The sequence below is a fragment of the Syngnathus floridae genome, chromosome 1 (genome assembly GCF_059516105.1).
Source record: "Syngnathus floridae isolate MCC-2025c chromosome 1, RoL_Sflo_1.0, whole genome shotgun sequence".
Lineage (NCBI taxonomy): Eukaryota > Metazoa > Chordata > Actinopteri > Syngnathiformes > Syngnathidae > Syngnathus > Syngnathus floridae.
In genome coordinates this window covers 20780081-20801343 of record NC_142413.1, presented here as the reverse complement: position 1 = coordinate 20801343, position 21263 = coordinate 20780081, and the positions used below count along the sequence as shown (strand labels likewise).

General features: G+C 41.7%; 1 protein-coding gene across 5 annotated transcripts in view; it reads left to right on the top strand.

Annotated features, from left to right (window-relative positions):
* Positions 1-21263, top strand: part of enox2 (ecto-NOX disulfide-thiol exchanger 2) — a 152915-nt gene that overhangs the window by 30223 nt on the left and 101429 nt on the right. Inside the window, exon 1 of one of the 5 annotated variants that reach the window (XM_088385272.1) lies at positions 15381-15654. The exons of the other annotated variants lie outside the window; for them this stretch is intronic. Coding sequence (XP_088241398.1) covers positions 15633-15654 — 22 coding nt within the window. The 5' untranslated portion in view covers positions 15381-15632. Of the gene's footprint in view, positions 1-15380; positions 15655-21263 lie in introns of those variants that run through there. 5 annotated transcript variants of the gene reach the window in all.

The window sequence follows — 21263 nt, the reverse complement described above, 5'->3', positions numbered from 1 at the left end:
TATTGTTGTATGATGAAAACGATATACCTCCATATTCTGATTGCCCTACTGAATGTAGCTAATAATAGTTGGTTGCTAAACAACCAATGCCAATATTCTTAGCGCTACAGCGCTCGACTTATCTTCTTTTCAGGGAACCTTTTTCGGGGCTCGTGGATTATTGTGGCAGGGCTCTGTGGTAGGGGAACACTTACATTCTTTCTGTTGGGCAGTGATAATATGATAGTTAAGCTTACTTGGCTGTTCAAAACTGGCAGAGGATAAGAACAGATTTTTTTGCGATTGAATCAATAGAAGAGAATGAATAAAGTGAGTGCAAATGTTTACGTGATCCTCTTTAGAAAAACGACAATGCAGTGCTTTATTTTTTTCTGAGAAAACAAAGGAAAATGGTTTTAGAGTGTGTGACAGATAAAAAATAAAGTGAGAATAGATGCTTTAGAGGCGCCCTTTTTGTTGATCATTTCTAGATGACTGTCCTCTCACATAACTCTTACGCAGCACAATATGGTGGCGATAATGAGCGCTCAGTCTGATGCTTGGCCTTTTCTCCTCTCCTCCTCCCTCCTAGTCTGCTCGGCTCGCTCTCTTGTAGCCTTCTGCTTTCGTCTTGCTTTTATGTCACACACTTTCTCCGCTGTTTGCCTTCACCGGGTCAGGTTTAATTAGCCGCCTGTCAGGTTTCTCTCCTCAGCCGGTGAAGACTGAGGATTTTATATTCATTTCAGGTCAGTCTGTGTGAAGCTGTTGAGTGTCTTGCTGTATAAATTATTTCTTGAAGAATTGTTTGCACTTCAAACCCAATTGTTTGTTTATAGGCAATGATGGTTTTGTTTTTATTTTAATATTGAGTAGAATACGTTTTCATGCATAGTTTTTTACGTTAGGATAGTTCTCGAGTTCTTGTTTGCATGCAGAATCATGCTTTCTCAGCAAAAAAATAAAATAAAAGCAAATTGACCAATCAATTCATTTTTTCCAAATAATATTTTTTTTGACGGATGATAGAGTTCCTCCGGGTTTTTTCTTAACTCCAGTTTCCATGTCAGTGTTGTTTTGACAATGCTGTCCAGAAGAGTTGTTCCGCAGCATGGGTGTGACTCAAAATCCCGTGTCTGTTTTCATGTTGTCCAAGTGGTGCATTCCATTTTGCATCCAGATGTGATCAATTAAATGATTGTAATGCCCATTGTAAACTTTTGTTTATCTCCACCAACAGATTACCGTATTTTTCGGACAAAAGTCGCTCAGGAATATACGTCGCATCAGCCATAAAATGCACAATAAAGTGAAAAAAAAAAACTATATAAATCGCTCCGGAGTACAAGTCGCATTTTGGGGAAAATTTATTCGACAAAATCCAACACCAAGAATAGACATGAACGAGCAACAACAGGCTAAACGATACGGTATGCTAACGTGACATAAACACAAGTGAGAAGCTGAGAACGGGCCTGATGTAACAATAACAGTTTTTCAAATAACTATAACATGAATAACACCTTGATCAAACCATCTGTGTCACTCCAAATCATTAAAGCCAGTATTTCCCAACCACTGTGCCGCGGCACACTGGTGTGCCGTGAAAGACGTTCAGCTGTGCCGTGGGATTGTCCAATATTAATTACGGAGCGCATTGTAATCGCCAAACCACTGGTCAGTTCGCGCATGGCCTGGTCAGCCACTTGCTAATCGTGCATGTGTGGAGAATCGGAGAATCTTGAGATTTCATATTGTGTCGATCTGATTGTATTGCATCGGCACATATTCAGTTTATGTGTGTGTTGCTGTGTGCTTTTGCTAACAGTGACAGACACGATGACGGTTGTGGTGCGTTTGTGGTCCAATGGAAATCAGAGCATGCAGTTCAACCGGAGAACCTGGACTTGGTAGTCAAGTCGAGATTCCTCGACTGTGATAGCCACTCAGCTGCTGTCAGAACAGCAGAGCGTCTTTAAAAGTGACTTTGTTCTTATTGTTGCAATATTTATAGACCTAGTCTAAAACAGTAAACAAAATCAAATAATATATCAAATAAATGTAATATAAACAACAATTTTATCAAACCATCTATGTCAAAGTCAAAGTCAGCTTTATTGTCAATTTCTCCACATGCCAAAGACACACAAAGAAACCGAAATTTCGTTCCCCCCTATCCCACGGTGATAAGACATGGCCCACAATAGACAATCAAGTGAACAAGTCAACAACAGCGTGCTGAATAAATAATGAATAAATAACACAACAAATAAATAAATAAGAGGAGCGAAAAGGAGCAAGTGAGCGTACAGCAGACAGTCCAGAAAATAGTGCAACAGTGCCGCACGCTACGCAGAAGGGGGTAGCGAGTTCAGGGTCCTAACAGACTGGAGAAAGAAGCTGTTGGCGAGTCTGGCGGTGAGGGAGCGCAGGCTCCTGTACCTCTTCCCAGAGGGCAGAAGGTCAAACAAAGAGTGAGCCGGGTGACTCACATCACTCGCAATCGAGGATGCCTTGCGGGCGAGATGGGAGTGTAAATGTCTTTCAGGGAGGGGAGCGAAGCACCAATAATCTTACCAGCCGTATTCACTATGCGCTGCAAGGCCTTCAAGTTCTGTTCAGTGCAGTTTCCACCCCAGACAGCGATGCAACTGGTGAGGGCGCTCTCAATGGTGGCACGGTAGAATGTAGACAGGACTGCCTGAGGAGCACATGCTGAGCTTTCTTAGCCAGTGACGCGGTGTTTGCGGACCAGGAGAGAGGTCCTCACTGATGTGCACCCCCAGGAAATTGGTTCAGCTCACCCTCTCCACCACAGCACCGTCGATGATCAGCGGCAGGTGTTTTGCGTGACCCTTCCGGAAGTCAACAACGATTTCCTTGGTCTTATTTACGTTCAGCAGGAGGTTGTCCCTCCAAATCAACAAATTCATCAGAATCTTCATCTTCCGTGTCACTTAAAAAAAAAAAAAAAAACAGCTGTTGACACCGGAACTACGTGCGCTGTTGACGTCAGACTAGGTATATTAAATAAATGTAATATAAACAACAATTTTAACGAACCATCTGTGTCACTCCAAATCATTAAATCCACCAGAATATTCATCCTTTATGTAAAAAAACAACAACAACAAAAAAAAAACAGCTGTCGATTTCTGACTACGTGCGCGCTGACGTCAGCCTCGTTGTCAGTTGGCGGCTACATTTATTCCACAGATCTACGTATATAACTATATTGTAGCGTTACCAAAGTACCAGGTAAGACATGGGTTTGATAACCGGCTCTTTATTTCACAAATCAAGAGCGCAACATGTGAGCCAACACATGCAAATGCCCTGGATTGCTCTTTCCGACCCCCCCTCGCTGCCTTCATGGCCTTCGTAGAAAATCAGAAACTACTGAAGTCTAACATTATACATGTTGCTACTCTAAATAAACTATATATCAAATAAGTATAACATAAATAACAAGTTTATCGAATAATCTGTGTCACTCCAAATCAGGGGTCACCAACCTTTCTTAAACCGAGAGCTACTTCCTGGGTACTGATTAAGGCAAAAGGGCTACCAGTTTGACATACACTTCTGAAATAGCCAATTTTCTCAATTCGGCTTTCACTGTGTTATTATTGTCATTTGCAGTTAACATGTAAGTGTGATTTTAACAAGAATAGCAGAAATACAGTCAAACCTTGGTTTTTGACCACAATCCGTTTCAGAAGGCGGTTCGAGAAGCGAATCGGTCGAATTCCGAATCTATTTTTCCCATTACAAATAATGGAAACATTTTTAATCCGTTTCAAGACAAAAAACCCGCGTCTTTTTTAAGCATTTTTTCATTTGCGCATATTTGTCTGATCGCTCAAATGCAGCGCACCGCCGAACGCGCAACCGTAGCGCGTCGCCCACCGCGCAACTGCACCGCGACGATCGCATTATTGTGACAGAGCCGTCGCTGAAATTTAGAAAATATTTTTAAAGTCCTGATGTACGTAGTTTCCAAAATTGAAGTGGACCTAAGTGCTCAGGGAGCTTAATTTTGTCCGATCGCGCAGCTGCAGCGCACCACCGAACGCGCAACAGTAGCGCATCGCCGACCGCGCAACTGCACCGCACTGGTCGCATTATTGTGACAGAGCCGTGGCTAGAATTTAGAAAATATTTTTAAAGTCCTGATGTACTTTCCAAAATTTATGTGGACCTCAGTGCGCAGGGAGCTTAATTTGGTCCGATCGCGCAACCACAGCGCGCCGGGTGCTCACTGTCGCATTGCTTTAAGAGCGTCTTTGTGTTTTAGGATGGCTTTACTGCTCTCACTTGCTTTCTTTGGAGGCATGATTAGGGGTTAATACAATTTTAAAAGTAACGAAAATACAATAACAACGGAGTCAGTCGGCATCCGGGCGGCGCGGTCGGGTTTTCTCGGTTCCTCCCGGCTCATCTCGCGAGGTTCGACCTCCGAATTTTGTTGGACAACCGAAGCCAAAAAATCTCGAATTTTTTTGTTCGAATTCCGATTTGTTGAAGAACCAGGACATTCGAAAACTGAGGTTCGACTGTAAAATAAATAGATGCAGCTCACTGACAAGTGCCGCTATTTGAGCTAATTTTGGAATAGTCCTGCGGGCGACTCATGCGGTCCTCACGGGCGACCTGGTGCCCGCGGGCACCGTGTTGGTGACCCCTGCTCCAAATCATTAAATCTCCCGACTTCGGAAGACAGTGAATGGAACTCATTGCCAGTGAGGCTCCATTTATTCCACAGCCATAGTGCGCCCTCATGCGGTTCAAAATGAAAATAACATGTGAAGTGATCAACTATACTAGTGAGTAAAGTGTTAATGATCAAGTAAAAATTTGTGAAAAATTCACATATAAGTCGCTCCTGAGTATAAGTCGCCCCCCCACCCAAAGCATGGAAAAAAAACGCGACTTATAGTCCGAAAAATACGGTAGTTTTGCATGTTCAATGATGACCAATACTGCATTCCTTTGATGCCAGACAAACATCTCCCCTTTATTTACATAAATAAATCAGGATGATGGATTAATGCCAGATCATTCAAATGCAAATGTTCTAATATGATCTTATCACGATGCTGATGGGAAGAAATGAGAAGTTTTTATTCATAAAAGAAAAAAAAAATGCTCTCGTGGGACAAAAAAAAAGATTCAAACGTGCTTTGTAAGTCATGAAATAGCAGCAAGAAAGGGAATTGGGCTTGGGTATTGTTACAAATGTGCTGTGCGCTTCTGACTTAGACATATTAAAAGAGGCTACTTATTGATTCAGAACAACATACAAGTGAACATCCAGCAGTGATTGTCACTAACATACTGTATGATGCTGCATATTTTAAAGTGACCAACGAAAGAGTACTGATCGTTTGAAAGCTGAAACAAGTGTAGACGCTTGCATGTAGCACTCTGTGTATTATTGTAATTATTAGAAAAAGGCTTCTTGGCTACTTGGAAGACTTTCCAAAAAACAATGAGTAGCTTTATATTTATTGTGTGTGTAATACATGTGTGTAGTATATATAGTATATGTGTGTGTATGTACGTATATATATATGTATATATCTATACATATATATATACATACATATATATATGTGTGTGTGTGTGTGTGTGTGTGTGTGTTTCTATACATGTATATACATATTTTTTTTTTCATAGTGTCAAGATAGGTTCTCTGCTTAAGTGCAGTGCACTTGTTTACTAATAGTTACATGAAACTAAAAGAAGAGATAAAGCCACTGATGTTTCCATTATTGCCGTAATCTATCTGAGTTACTAACTTGTTTATGCTACACTACCAAAAACAAAACTAAACACTGTGGAGAATGCTTAATAGACTGCAACTCAAAGGGTTTAGTAAAGTTAACAAATCTAGTTGAAGTTGTATGAACTGGCTTTGATATTAATTCACGTAAACAGAGTAATAAACGGCTGGATGGTTCATCAAGGTTGAATGATGTGGACAGCGTGACTGTTAAGGGTGATTCCTATTTCCATTTTTTGCCAATGTGAAAATATTTAAAATATGAACGCCCACCAGCCTTTGGGAATGGATTGGCACAACTACTTTGTACATAGCCAAATCAAACAGCTGCATGTTGTTTGTTTTGCAACATTTGCATACGACTTGATAATAGAGTGACCAAAGAAAAACTTATCCATGAAGCAGTAGTGGGGCAGTACTGTGCATATCTTTGGCTGTGACTGCTGAGGCAGCAAGGGGGTTATCGGTTGTTTTGCACACTTGTTTGAGAGCCATTTGCATCAATATTCAGGCTGAGGGGCAAACTCTCTAGGAAGGGATGGCCTCCTTTTAAGATTTTGCATAATCCAGTTGCCAGAACAGATGCCGCTGTCACCAAAGACTTGGAATATCTGCCCAGTCTTTAAGGTCTCCCCAAAAAAGTGTGGCAATCATGGTGCTCCCGCTCAAAATACATTAGCTCCAGTTACTTTTTATGGCACCTTGTTACTGCGCCACAACTCATTAAATTTCTCCAAGCGCGCCGGACACTGCAAAGTCTGTTTAATGAGATGTGACTTAAGCCAGGGAGTCACCTCAACCTTTTCTCCGTCTGGATGATCTTCTGTTCGCCATCCGTCAATATGCGGGGAACACGAAGAGGCATGGGGTAGGAATTACATAAGTAAGGGTTTAGGATGATAGAGGTCAAAATGGAACAGATGTGCATTTCTGCATGACTTTGAGCGGAACAAATGTCATTTTTTACTCCAGTAACAAACAGCAGGCATTGATCTGAAAATGGACAACAAAAAATACTATTACAGTCTGTTTAAAATGAACGGAAACTTTCAAAATACTCCGACCCTCACCCCCCCACGCCCCCACCCCCGCTTTCTTTCACTGGCAATGGCATTATGATACAGCACTCCATACTCACTCGTGATTTGGCAAAGGACTCCTTAAAGGGCAGGGGGAAAAAAACATCTTGGAGAAAAGGAAAAATCAAAGTACGTCCTAGTTAAGAAACAGAATTACCCTTGACTCGTCTCATGTAAAAATTGCAGCACGACACTCACAGATGAGGCCGCACTTCCATGTAATATGCAGTAATTCGATCTGAATTATTCATTCTGTCAGCATTCCCCTCTAAGGCAACAAATGGGTTAAGCACCAGATGAGATCCAACTGGGTCAACTGTATGTCTCTGCTTTAATGTGTAATGTACAATGCGTTGGCCCTCTCATCTGCTTACAAGTTCAAATGTACAAAATATAAGCTACCCCCTTTTGGAAACTCTAATAGAATGAAACAACTTAGCCTTCGATGATACATTGCAGAGGCGAGGTGTAAAGGGAAGGCTTTGTGAAAGCAGTCCACCTCATGCGTCATGCTTTGTTAACGCTCATAAAAGTGGTAACAATAATGTAAGGCCACATCACATTGAGTCGCAAGAATGTGCACTGCGGGGTAGGATGCGGGAAGTCACTGCAGCAGTATGGCACAAGCTTACCGATATGTTGTGATGGTAGCTAAGCGACCCAACAGTAAGTAGCCTGGTGCCTTTTTGAGTAGACTTTTTTTAGTAGACTAACCTTAACTGGCCAATAACTGTATTTGTTACTATTACAGGGGAAAGCATGGCTTTGTTTATAATACCAAGGAGCAAGGGTGGTAGACAGAGAAGCATGTGTAACTCTGCGATATTTTATTTTTATTGTTAAAAATGCTGAAACCACACACTCCTTCCTGTCCATGGCTATGCTTCTGTACCACTTTACCACAGTACATTTGTCTTTTTTCCTACAGTCGGGGACACTACGTTCATAAGTTGTGTTTTTTCAATCTACTACTACACTAAAGTCACTTGATGTCGTCACTCTGAAATCACTTGGGCATCATTTATCCTATTGAATGCACCGGGATATCGTCACGGTGAGATGCCACCCAAATTGAACATTTACGATTTGTGCTCCGCCTGCCAAATCATGCGCTGCCGTCCTCTGCAGCACGGCACAGTGTTGTTGCACCAGGGCAGCACATGCACAATGAATGTGTTGGTCAACAGCGTATTGCGCAAGTGCAGTATGAAAAGACCATTCATGTCAAAGACAAACTGCAGAAGGAATGTGCCTTGGGGATGAGGCGTTTCTCATTATGCAATACATTTTTTTCTTTTTACTAATATTGTTGACACTTTACCAACGTCCCTAAAAGCTCACATTTTGGAAACTTTTGATTGCAAAATAGTCTACCCCCCAGTTTTCTGCTTCAAAATGTAGCATGAGAGCCATGATTTTTCCTGTGTGGAAGGCCATACCTGAAACGCGGCATTCCAAAACGAATACATTGGCCTTGTCCAGTAGTATTTTATACAATACGCAAAAGGAGTGAGCTACCGTAATTTGCTGATTGTAGGAATTCTGCTTTGCTGGGTTCTGTGTGAAAGTGAAAGGCAGATAAATGTTAAATCCTCTGTTACGACTGTAATGTGACCCTTCTATTAGAGCTCTATAAAAGAGATTCTACTTATAGCCCAAATTGTACAGTGTCCTTTGTCACAGTAAAATTCAATTTCCTGTTCTTAGTCATTTCTTATTTTTTTCCCCAATAAGTGTGGAGTAAAAGGACACAAGTTCTTTTTTTCTTTTGGTCAAAATACACGAAGGATGAACACTGAGCACACTGAGCACACAAATCGCTTAATCGGGGTGAGCAAACGCGGCTTTCATTTCCATGACGACCGAGGGCATGCAACCAAGCAAATGGCTACGCAACATTGCTTACCTGGCGTCTTTATTGCTATATTTTGCAGATTTAGCGGCGCGTATTTTTCTTTCCTTTTTTTAAAGCGAGCAAGAGAGCCAGCCGGTTTTATTGGATACTTGTAGAGCTCCCTCTAAAAACAGTTTTCAAAGCCACCACTGCAGTCAGAAGCAAATACTGATAACCCAATAATTTCACTGGAATTTGCAGAATCGAATTCAATTTTCTATAATATGTCCTCTGTGGTTTGTTGCAGCTATATTTTTCACAAATATTTTTTTCCATTCCCAAATGTGTGATTTAAGTGTTTGTATTCTGAAGTTTCAGTTTAATCTTTACAATATATCACACAATTTACTGCTGTTTTTTTTGTTTTTATTTTTGTATATAGCCAGAATGACGTATCCACCCCACTTTCAAGTCAAGCATTTTGATTAAAAAAAAAGAAGCATTGTATGGTGGGGTGTGTAACCACTCCCAGCACCCTCAGATGCACCTAAAAGCAAGCTTTCATCTTCTGAGTCAAATTAGCGTTCTGTTGGACTGCTTTTGCTACACTTAACAGGCCGCACAGAAGCGGCGTTGTCAAAAAAAAAAAAAATCCAGACATCGTTCCCGAGGGTGCCTGGAATTGAATGAGTGCACGCACGGGCTGTTAGTCATTACTGCCGGCTGACAAGGGTAATTGAATTTTTGTTTCCCCTGAAAAACAGTCAGTTTATTTATGACATGTTTTTTTCTGATTAAAACATGCACCAGCAATTGTTGGCTTTGCTTCCCCCCCCCCCCCACCTTGTCACACAGATATAGTGGATGCTTCATAATCAAATTCCCCAAAAATGGTACAAGTTGCATTAATAACCAATTGTCCGGGATAATATTCACAATCGTCAGCAAATCCCATCGTGTACACACTATGGCATTTTTGTTTTTTTAAATACTTCCATCATTTAAATTCAGTGCGGTAATAATGTATGATGGAAGTTTGAACCTGAAAGTAATTTATTTGCTTAATTTCTAACGGGAAAAACTATTTTTAATTTGAACAAGTGGACCATGACTTGACTGGGTTCCATTTGGGAGGATCCACAACATGTACAGCATGTTCCATGGTTTCCTTCCCTCCCCTCAGTTAATCCAATTAAGACAGCACATTAGGCAAAGATATTTCAAAAGTCTATGATGTCGTCGCAATGTGTCAGACGTGGTCCTCATTAGGGTTAGACATCGTTTGAATTTGTCTGGTTCTGATTCCGGTTCTGATTCCGGGTCTGATTCTGGGTCTGATTCCGGTACTTCAATTCGATTCCGCTTCCTAACGATTCTCGATTCCAACTCTCAAACTCATAAAAAGTTATTTTTACCGGTGCCACTTGATTCCCATTTCTCAATGCCCAACAACATTTTCTTTAAATCATTAGCCTATCCTGTGAGTGTGTGTGTGTGTGTGTGTGTGTGTGTGTGTGTGTGTGTGTGTGTGTGTGTGTGTGTGTGTGTGTGTGTGTGTGTGTGAGTGCATGTGCGCAAGTGTGTGTGTTAAAAAGTGTGTAGTTCATATGAGATATTTGTATTCGATAAGATGTCTGGGAGGCACGACTGAGGGGGTTAACTTTTCCGTCTTCAGCAAGGGCAGATTGTTGGTTTGACCCACTCTTCCCCTTGGATTTTTTCAAAATATCCTTATAGATTGCGCTTAACCTGCTGCTGGCGTTTTGTGAATATCAACTTTACTGCTGTGGAACTGAAAGGCAAACTTTTTAATTTTTTTTATTTTACCCATTGCAAGGTGGGGAATATGATGAATTCCATGACTGGTTGACTTCAAAGACCTGAATTGTATTCATTCCTTATGCAAAATGAATCAATTGTTTCTAACCTCATTCTCTCATCATCATTAAATCTGTATACTCGGACAGACATACTATTCTATACTATTGAGCCCAATGCACTAAGCTAAGTCTATGTTTTTCCCTTTGTCAAACGTGGGGAAGATCTATCCTGTCAAAGCAGGGAGGCATAAGGTAACTTTTTTTCTTTGTCTTCATTGCAATCTCCAGCCTATTTTCCTCACCGTTTAACCGGCGATCACTTGGGGGGGAGAAACACATTGTGTTTGCCAAGCACATTTCATGATTTGTTTGAGAAACAATACTTTTGCAAAGTGCGGGCTCTTTTCCGCTTTGGAGGGAGTTGTGGAAAATGCGACAGTATTCTGGCCTTCAGCAAAAGTGTATATTTACCTTGGAAATGAGTGTCTAGCAAATGTGGTAGAAGACCTTTTGGTCTGGCAGCGGGCAGAATAATTTGATTCTCAGTTTGACCAAGGTTTTTGACTTGAACTGTGCAACCTGCATTTGTACATTAATATTTATATGATTTTGTATTTTTCCTTTCTTTGTGTGTGTGTGTGTGTGTGTGTGTGTGTGTGTGTGTGTGTGTGTGTGTGTGTGTTTTAGGCACTGTCCTTGAGTTAGGATCCTCATTTATATAAATATACAGTACTTGCATATAAAAGGTGGAACACATACAGTGATGCGTCAAATTTTGACCATCATGAAACCTACACAGTTCAGGAAATGTTTTTGTAACCAGCGAAACATTTTCAACTATCATACAAGTATAAAAACAAGTTACCATAATAAAACTAGAATAGAGTGGAACAAGTCATCGTTTCTAGATACCTGAGCGGGACGAGATGGGACCATCTATGGCCATTTTTACCCTAGTCATTATCCATCAAGAGCTAATTCTGTCAGTATGCAAGATTATGTTTAATCAATTTGTGTTGGTTATATAGTACTCAACAGCCAGACACTTTACTGTGTCACAGTAAGAGGAAATAAGGTCAGGCAGTCGGAATAGTTTATTGGCAAGCTTCTCTGGACATTTTCATTCTAGTCGTTATCCACTATGCTGTCAGCTGCATTGTATTTATGTTAGCATCTATCAGCTAGACAGTGAGAGATAATGCCTCCCTGCAGAGATTGCGTTTTGGGGTGAAAAAAGCATGCACCACAATTTTCTTTGTGCCTTTTGGTGGTGTGTTCACGTGAACTGGTGAACTGGAGAACTGGAGCTGAATCCTTGCACTGAGAGCTTATCAATGTTTCCAAGGTTGAATATTTTGGAATGCATCGATATTCCTCGTGAAAAATATATTTGGAGGGTACGTTGTTCGTGTTGGTGAATGGCTGTTCAGAAGTATTGGAATGGCAAGGTCAGCTTGTTTGTTTTTGCTGTAAACTGAAGTGGGTTTCAAATGAAAAAAAAGAATATGAGACAAAAGTTCCAGCTTTAATTTCATAGCTCATCAATAAAGACTAGTGAAGCAGCCGCGCAAGCCCAAGCCATGACTTTACCTCCACCGTGTCTCACAGATGAGCCTCTGTGGTTTTGATCATGAGCAGATCCTTTCTTTCTCCATACTTTGACCTTTCCATCCCATTGGCAAAGGTTAATCTTGGTCTCATCAGTGGCTCATCTCTGTACTGCTTAACAAAATCCAAGCTAGCCTTCCAGTCCTTATTGATGATGTAATTCAAAATGGTAGCAGCAGATTGACTTCTTAAGCAATTAACAGAAAAACGCATCCAAAGTAATCGGGAGAAGCTTCATCATGCAACAAGATGTTGACAAATAACACAACAAAGGATTTCATCATGGGGACAAAGTGGAATATTTTAGACTGGCCAAGTCAGTCACCAAACATTAACCCAATAGAGGATGCATTTCATCTCCTGAGGACGAGAAGGAAGAAACAAACAAGAATGGAAAGAAGTTGCACTAAAGGCCTGGAAATGAAGAATGCCACGCAGACAGTTGTTCAAAGTAAGGTTTATGCTACAAATTATTAAACGGTAGTCCCTTTAAATTATTTGAATAATGTCTGTTCCAATATTTTGTTCACTTGAAAATTGTGTAGATTCAGACAAAAGGCACTGTGACCTGAGTTGTTCAACACATCTACATGTAGATATTATGAAACAAAAGATGAATATTTTTTGTCTCATATTCATCTTTTGATCTGAAACCCAAATGCCTTCAGTATACAACCAAAAGAAAATAATTCGAGGTTGGTCATGGAATGAATTAAATTTTTTATAACTTTTAATTTATGCAACTTGCGATCCAAAGCTGGTGTGCACAGAAAATCATGCAATTCCACTGAACTGGTCCCAAAAATTACACTGCTCAAAAAAATTAAAGGAACACTTTGAAAACACATCAGAGTTCAATGATGAAAGTTTTTTGGGGGGATATCTGTACTGATATGGACAGTTTAATATCTCAGGAACAAAATGATGCCACATCTTTTGATGGAAATAAAAGTTATCAGCCAACAGAGGGCTCAGTATACAGACACCCCAAAAATCAAAGTGAAAAAATGATGTGGCAGGCTCATCCATTTCGCCTAAATTCAATTTCTACAACTCAAAGTTCTTTTCAATATCTTGTGTGGCCCCCACATGCTTGTATGCATGCTTGACAACGTCGCGGCATGCTCCTAATGAGACAACGGATGGTGTCTTGTGGGATGTCCTCCCAGATGTCTAAGGGCATTAGTGAGCTCCTGTAAAGTCTGAGGAGCAACCTGGTGGCATCTGATGGACCAAAACATTATATCCCAGAGGTGTTCTATCGGGTTTAGATCATGTGATTGTGAGGGCCATTTAATTGTGTCAATTCCTTCATCCTCCAGATACAGTCTGCATACTCTTGCCACATGAGGCCCGGGCATTGTCGTGGATCAGGAGGAACCCAGGACCTACTGCACCAGCGTAGGGTCTGACCATGGGTGCAAGGATTTCATCCCGATACCTAATGGCAGTCAGACTGCCGTTCTCTAGCCTGTAGAGGTCTGTTCGTCCCTCCATGGAAATGCCTCCCCAGACCATCACTGACCCACCACCGAACCAGTCATGCTGAATGATGTTGCAGGCAGCATAGCACTCTCCTTGGCTTCTCCAGACCCTTTCACATCTATCACAGGTCCTCGGGGTAAACCTGTTCTCATCTGTGAATAGCACAGGGTGCCAGTGGCAGACTTGCCAATTCTGGTGTTCTATGGCAAATGCCAATCAAGCTCCACGGTGCTGAGCGGTAAGCACAGGGCACACTACAGAGCGTCGTGCCCTGAGGCCACCCTCGTGAAGTCTGTTTCTGACTGTTTGGGCAGAGACATTCACACCCGTAGCCTGCTGGAGGTCATTCTTTATTATTCGGGCAGTGCTCAACCTGTTCCTCCTTGCACAAAGCAGCAGATATCGGTCCTGCTGATGGGATGAGGACCGTCTACGGCCCTGTCCAGCTCTCCTAGAGTAACTGCCTGTCTCCTGGAATCTCCTCCATGCTCTGGAGATTGTACTGGGAGACACATCAAATCTTCTTGCAACAGCACACATGGATGTGCCATCCTGGAGGAGTTGGACAATCTGCACAACTTCAGGAGGGTTAAGAAATCGCCTCATGTTCCCAGTCGTGATAATGACTCTAGCTAAAGCCAACACTTGTGGAAAACCAGTTAAAAAAGATCAAGAGGGAGGAAGTTGAAATGGCCTCCACCTGCAAAATCAGTCCTGTTTTGGGGACCATCTCGTTGTTGCCCCTCTAGTGTTGCTGTTGTTAATTCCATCAACACCAATGCAGCTGAAACTGATTAACAACGTCCTCTGCCACGTACCTGACCAAAACCTTATCAGAAAAGTCTAATTGAATTCATGCAATACCCTGATTAAAAATGTTCCTTTAATTTTTTTGAGCAGTGTATTTTCCAATATTGTAGCCTATGTACGTTTGTCCATCTGTTCATGCCCATAACTTAAGTGAAACAAAAATTAAGTGCTCTTCCGTAAGATGTCAAAAGGCACATTATCGACGTGTGTATGCACTTTTTGTGCTTTCGGTGGAGTGTAATGAGAGTTTCTTCCTCACAAAATGCGCCTTGGCTCAAAGTTGGTCAAACACTGCTCCGACAGCATTGGAGCGATCATCTGCATGCTGCTGATCCCCCAGCTGGCAGAGCGAGGTACGACTACCTCGATAGCTGTCAAAAGTTTTTTAGACACTCTTACTGATTTTGTCCCACGCCCCACAAACATTTTTCCCATGCAAGTAAGGTGAAATGTTCTATTCTATTTTTTCAAAACTATTTGAGTTTTTGCTTTTGACGACAGCGTCCACGCAGCGTCTTCTCAAGGCATGGCCCGATGGGTCCATGCGAATTCCCTCTCTCTCGCTTTCTCTCTCTCTCTCTCTCGCTCTCTTTCTCTCTTTCTCTCTCTCTCTCTCTCTCTCTCTCTCTCTCTCTCTCTCTCTCTCTCTCTCTCTCTCTCTCTCTCTCTCTCTCTCACACACACACACACACACACACACACACACACACACACACACACACACACACACACACATTCGATCCAGAGAGTTCAGTCTTTGAGGGGAGGGCGTCCGTCCATCACTTCCCTCCAGCCGTGTTAAGAGATTCGGTCGCCGGCGTCTTGTCCTCTCTCTCTCTCTCTCTCTCTCTCTCTCTCTCTCTCTCTCTCTCTCTCTCTCTCTCTCTCTCTCTCTCTCTCTCTCTCTCTCTCTCTCTCTCTCTCTCTTCCCGTGGATGTGCTCGAACTGGCATCGAAGCACGTCGTTGTCGTGAGGGTGGGACGTGCGTTTACAGGCAAGAGAGAAAGAGAGAGAGGAAGGGTGCAGGGTGAAAAAAAATAAAAGAAGTCTCTTTCTGTGCGCGGTGTGGCTGCTCTGCTGTCATTGCAGCCCAGCCTGCCGAGCAGCACGGACCAGAGCGAAGTGGAGACGACGAACCGTGTCTCCATCCCGGGATTTATTGACGGCAAGAGGACGATCACACAAGACAGGGGGAGGGAAACAAAATCGCATCTCGGAGCCGCTTTGGACGATGTTTCTGTTGCAGTACACAGGTACATGTTGACAACTTTTCAATGGTTTTGGTTTCAATGGAGCCCCCGGATGACTTCTGCGGGCTGTACCCGCTCACACTGCACCACTTCAGGGAACGTTTGATCACTGATCGTCATGTGGGTCCTCTAACAGCGCGTCTGTTAGTGTTTTATTGTGTTGTGTAATTTTTGCTGCGTAAATGATATCATCTTTTTTGTTTTTTTATGCATAGTATCTTGATTGACATTGCAGTCTTATGCATAAATTGTTGGATCCCTGTATGAGTTGTTTTTTTCCACACCCTGTATTAAATGTTGGCTGGTTGCGTTGAGATGCTCAAATTTTATTTCCTAAGCATGGATCACCCCGATTTTTGTTGTTGTTGTGTGGTCTCCCAGGATCTCATTAGCAGCGTTACTGTTTTGAAGTGCTCCCATTAACCTGCTCAACTGCGTTCAGCTTCCTGTGTTTAGACTTTACTATACTGTAGCTGTCCCGCAGCGTTGTTGGCCGACGAGCGTTTAGGGGAAAGGTGCTTCCCACTCTATTGATGCTTCGCTACCTCTTGAATGAAAATCTTGCCTGCGTTTATATCTTTTGTAGTTAATCTGCTTTAAGCATTCTGCAGGATTGTTGGGCTATGAAGCTGTAAGGGCTGATGAAACTGTCTTGCTCTCCCTCCGTATGACTTATACGTACTTGGTCTGTTATTAGACGAAGCTCCCATTTTATTCATTCTTCATACTAATAGATATCTTGAGACATAGTTGTAGTTTTATACCTTTTGACTTGATGTCCCCAAGACGTCTCATAGATTTGTTGGCCCAAAAGGATTTAAAAAAAAAAAAGTGCATCAGTTTTTCCAGCTAAAACAATGCAAGGTCTGGTGGAATTGTTTTACTTCCCCTCAATCGAAAAGGTGTGACTTTTAATGTATGTATGACAAGTAATGTATGTCACAGTCAGACGTTCCAGTGCCCTGCAAATGTTTTGGTTATCTGTGGCGTAGTGATAAAACTGATTTGATTCCTTGAATGAGCATCCTGTCTGGGTTTGTGCCGTTGGCAAATGACTCACAGCACTGCTGGCCTTTTGACTTATTGCTTGGTCTGCTGTAGGATTTAAGAGTATTAGCAATGTGATATTTTCTTCTCAGTGTAATCAAAGTTCACACTTAGGTTTGGTGCTATTACTGGCTGTAGTAGTGGTTTCAAAAGTCGTTCCTGTTTATAATTTTAGACTTAATATACCTCAGATACCCCAGTGTTGTTGGTTTTATAAGAGTGTAAGGTTGTGTCACTGTCCTTCAGTAGAGCTTTGCATGAACTATCGCTTACATTTCACTTAATTGGTTTATTGTTTTGTTATCCTTTTTATTGCAGTCATAATGCACAATAGACTTGATTGCTGTTATTTGTAGAAATAGCTTATGAAAAGTGCGTTCATGATAATTTGAACAGTCAGACCCAAACTTGATGCGTATCGCCATCGAGTAGTTACAATTACAATTAATTAGCTACGAGTACATTGAGCTTGCCTATATTGACACATGAAAAGGTTATTTTATTAGATAATAAATGTGTCATATTTTTAGGTACATTAAATGTATATTATCATCGATATCGTCATATTGAAAACCCATATCGGACTTTTACATTTCTGTGTTAAACGGTTACGTGTCAATCTTACGATATCTTAAGAATTAGCATTACTTCTCCATCTTTTCTTTGTAATCTGTTTGTCAGAACAATACTTACTAAAATTGTCTTATTCGCCCCTATAAAGGGGATGATTGCTGATTTAAAAGCAACTCTGGAACATGTTAAGCCGCACTAGCTAGCCAGCCGAAGTCCCTTGCTAGCTAGCTGATGTGGCGTATATACCACAGAGCTTGCCTCAACCTCCGACTTCTTGCATGTACCGTATTTTCTGCACTACAAGGCACACCTAAAAACCTCCAATTTACTCAAAAGCCGACAGTGTGCCTTATAATCCGGTGCGCCTTATATATGGACCAATATTGAGCCACTACAGCAAGCGTGTCCAAATATATGGACTTATATATGAACAAAGTTTTAAAATGGGCCGGCCGGGTCATACCAAACACTATAAAAAAATGGGACCCATTGCCTCCCTGCTTGGCACTCAGCATAAAGGGTTGGAATTGGGGGGTTAGATCACCAAATGATCCCCGGGCGTAGCACCGCTGCTGCTCACTGCTCCCTTCGGGGATGGGTTAAATGCAGAGACAAATTTCATCGCACCCAGTTGTGTGTGTGACAATCATTGGTAAATAAATAAAAGTAAATACATTTTACATTGAAGGTGCACCTTATAATCTGGTGCGCCTTATATATGGACAAAGTTATAAAATGGGCCATTCATTGAAGGTGCACTTTATAATCTGGTGCGCCTTATAGTGCAGAAAATACGGTAGTTGACGTGAGCGTGTCCAAAGCGAATCTTTTTTGGACTCATTCGGCAGCTTTATCATTAGAAAAACCCAAGTCTATGATTTTCAGCTTTACTATTCAGTGTGTTTTGATGAAGCACAAAATACAAATTTTAAGTTGTAAACTGGGATTCGAAACTAAGTCTTGCAGTATGTAAAATAAATTCACCTTAAATTTTACTTGGGTCAGAGTATGGTTGATCGTGGCGGCAGCGTGTTTCTATTTTCAAATTAATCAAAGCACAACATTGAGTTCAATACTGTTTCTGACAAGAAATTGGTCGTCTTCTTTACTACCTCTTAAATGAATGAATTCTTTGAGTGCCTTTGGCGACCCACAGGAAGAGAAAAAGGCCCATCCTACCTTCTATATGCTCTGATCAATCAGCATCTATTAGCTAGCCCTTAATGGTACAAGGGAGCGAGTGGAAGGGGGTTGTTGCTTTTTGTTGCGCTGTGCTTGCTTGAGAGGGAGCGCTTAAATATTTCATCTCTGGCAGAGTACGATAGCGCTGCAGAACAAATGAGTGCTGAATGCAGAGCGAACGACTGGTTGTAGCCTGCAATGTCAGGAGACTTGACAGATTTGGGGATATTTGCAAATTTTAATTGGTCGATTTCTGACAACCTGTACTTTCTAAAGTGAATTCTGTTGGTTGAGGCTGTCCAGGGGAATTATTAAAGCAAGAGGAGAAAACAACTATAAAGGTGGTATGGTGAAACTGTTACCTCAGTGAGATTACATCACTTGTTTTATAGCTGGGGTGGGCAACTCAAGCTGGTGATCCAGCTGGCTCACCTGGACTGTTTGCCATCTTATCACAGGCAATATACCCTAAAAACACGAATGACATTTCTACTAATTCCTTTGGTACCATTTGGAGAAACCAGGCGGGGCTATATTGAAAAATCATCGAGTTATCTTTCTATGCCTCCTCACCTTTTCCAGTAAAACTAGAAGAACACAGAGAATGTCATTAGGGTCAATTGAGGTGAAGATCAATTTCCATTGTGGAGAGCAGCTATATGAGGGAATATAGTTCAATTTGTTCTTTTTCTGACTAAAGCAGTTTAGCTCAAGATGACTCCATGGTCAGCGGTTCAGTGTTGACTCATGCGGGATCTGCAGTTTGTCTCAATGCTTTGGTAGCATAAATAAAATGTTTGATGTGGACGCCAAGTCGCTGGAAACATCATGACTCACTTGAGTTTCTGTAACTTGAATTAATTAAAAGTAGACCTTCGTGGCCGAGTGGACTTAAAAAAGGCCTTTACCATGTGCTTAAATGGCACCACGGAACCCCATTTTTTTTTCAGCAATCCCTAATAAGTTACAACAATCCATGTGAGGTAGCAAGTGAGCTGTGAGCTATGAGCTCCGCTTCCCTTCACACGCCAGCAGTCAAAGGCTGTTGAGGTAATAATTCCATTGTTGACTTTTTGCCTCATCACTCTTGAATCTCTTTAGCATGCTAATGTAACGTAATGATTGCTGTTTATTTCTGTGCCTACTGCTCACTTGTATATGCCCCACAGCAAGTTTACTGTTTTCTAATGAACAAGGGCCGTGAAGATGTCAAGCTAATATTAAATGGTCGACGAAAAAGTATAAAAGGCGGAGCTACAATATCCCTCAAAAGATCAGCAAGCTCGGTTGCGGCAGCAGCAGTTCAACCTGCCATCTGGAATCCAAGTCGCTAAGAGAGCTTGGCAGCTCGATGTCAAGAGCTGCGGAGGATATTGGTGATACTGCTCAAGCTCTTCATGCCGTAATCGTTTTACTGATAAGCGACCGCGCACGGAAGCTTGAAATTGGAGCTAAGGACCCCGCAAGTTGAGGAGCTCCACCAGAGAACGTAGTCAGCCGTCAACGTGATTCCGGAAAGCGGTGAGGCGAGATGGCGGCTGCTTTCCTTGCCTGCTGAGTTAAACCCTTCTGACAGTCCCTTTGAGCGCAGCACAGTCAAAGTGTTGCGAAGCCGCCGGATTATACCATTCACCGGGTTACAAGTTTCCTACATTTTAACACCCCCACCCCCTAGCCTCCATAAAAGGCTGATCACAAAGTCAAGGCCAGAGGGCCAGGTTCGGCCCTCCACACAATTTTAGGCGCCTGCTAAATAAAGTTTGCCAGAATTTTTCCAAGTAACCACAAAAATATTATGAGAATTAAATGCAGGGCAATTATGTAACAAATGGGAAAGCAGAGGTGTCAAACTCTGGCTCACGGACCAAATTTGTTGCACTCTTCTTCATTCATTCTCTGTTTTTCATTCAAAATTAAACCATTAAACGATTGCTTCTGTTTACACAAAAGATAAGCGGTTTCTTTTACATTTTGTTCTATTACTATACAAAATATGAACCAAACTATGAAAATAAAAACTAATACACGTAAGAGCCACATTTTTTTTATACACCATTTCTCTTCTAGTGATGATACATTTATTACGTTTCACCATTATAACCTGCCCCCTGAGGGCTCCCATAACTGTAATGTGGCACGTGATGACACCCCAGCCCTAGAGCTTACAATTAGATAGCGACATTTGATTCATGGGCCTCAAATAAACATCATACTCTTATTTTTCACTGGTGATTTACTATGTCAAATATCCCGTCACTTAAAAAGCCGAGGTTCATCTATCCCTCTAGAACAGTTGTTCTGAACCTTGTTGGAGGTACCAAACCCCACCAGTTTCATATGCGCATTCACCGAACCCCTCGTTAGTGATTTATTTATTTATTTATTTATTTATTTATTTATTTATTTATTTTTAAATTCAAGACATGGATGTTTTTTACTGGTGCACAAAATGAGCCGTGCATGAACAGTTGAGGAGCTCAGAACCAAACCAACACAATGCATGAACTCATAACACATTACATACCTGCAAATCAGTGTGACTTTTGCTTTTGCTGTTGCCTTTGCGAGACCAGTTCAGATGTGTGTCATCACGAATTTAACCGACATTCAGGTGTGTTCGGACCTCGCTCTGCCGAACCCCTGAGACCGACTCACCGAACCCCTAGGGTTCGATCCAACCCAGGTTAAGAACCACTGCTCTAGAAAGATTTGCTCAAACAAATTCACCATTTGGAGCAGCTCTTCTCCAGTTACAGTTTATTGGCAGGTGAGCATAATTGACTGGACGCTCTACAGACTGAATCATGGAC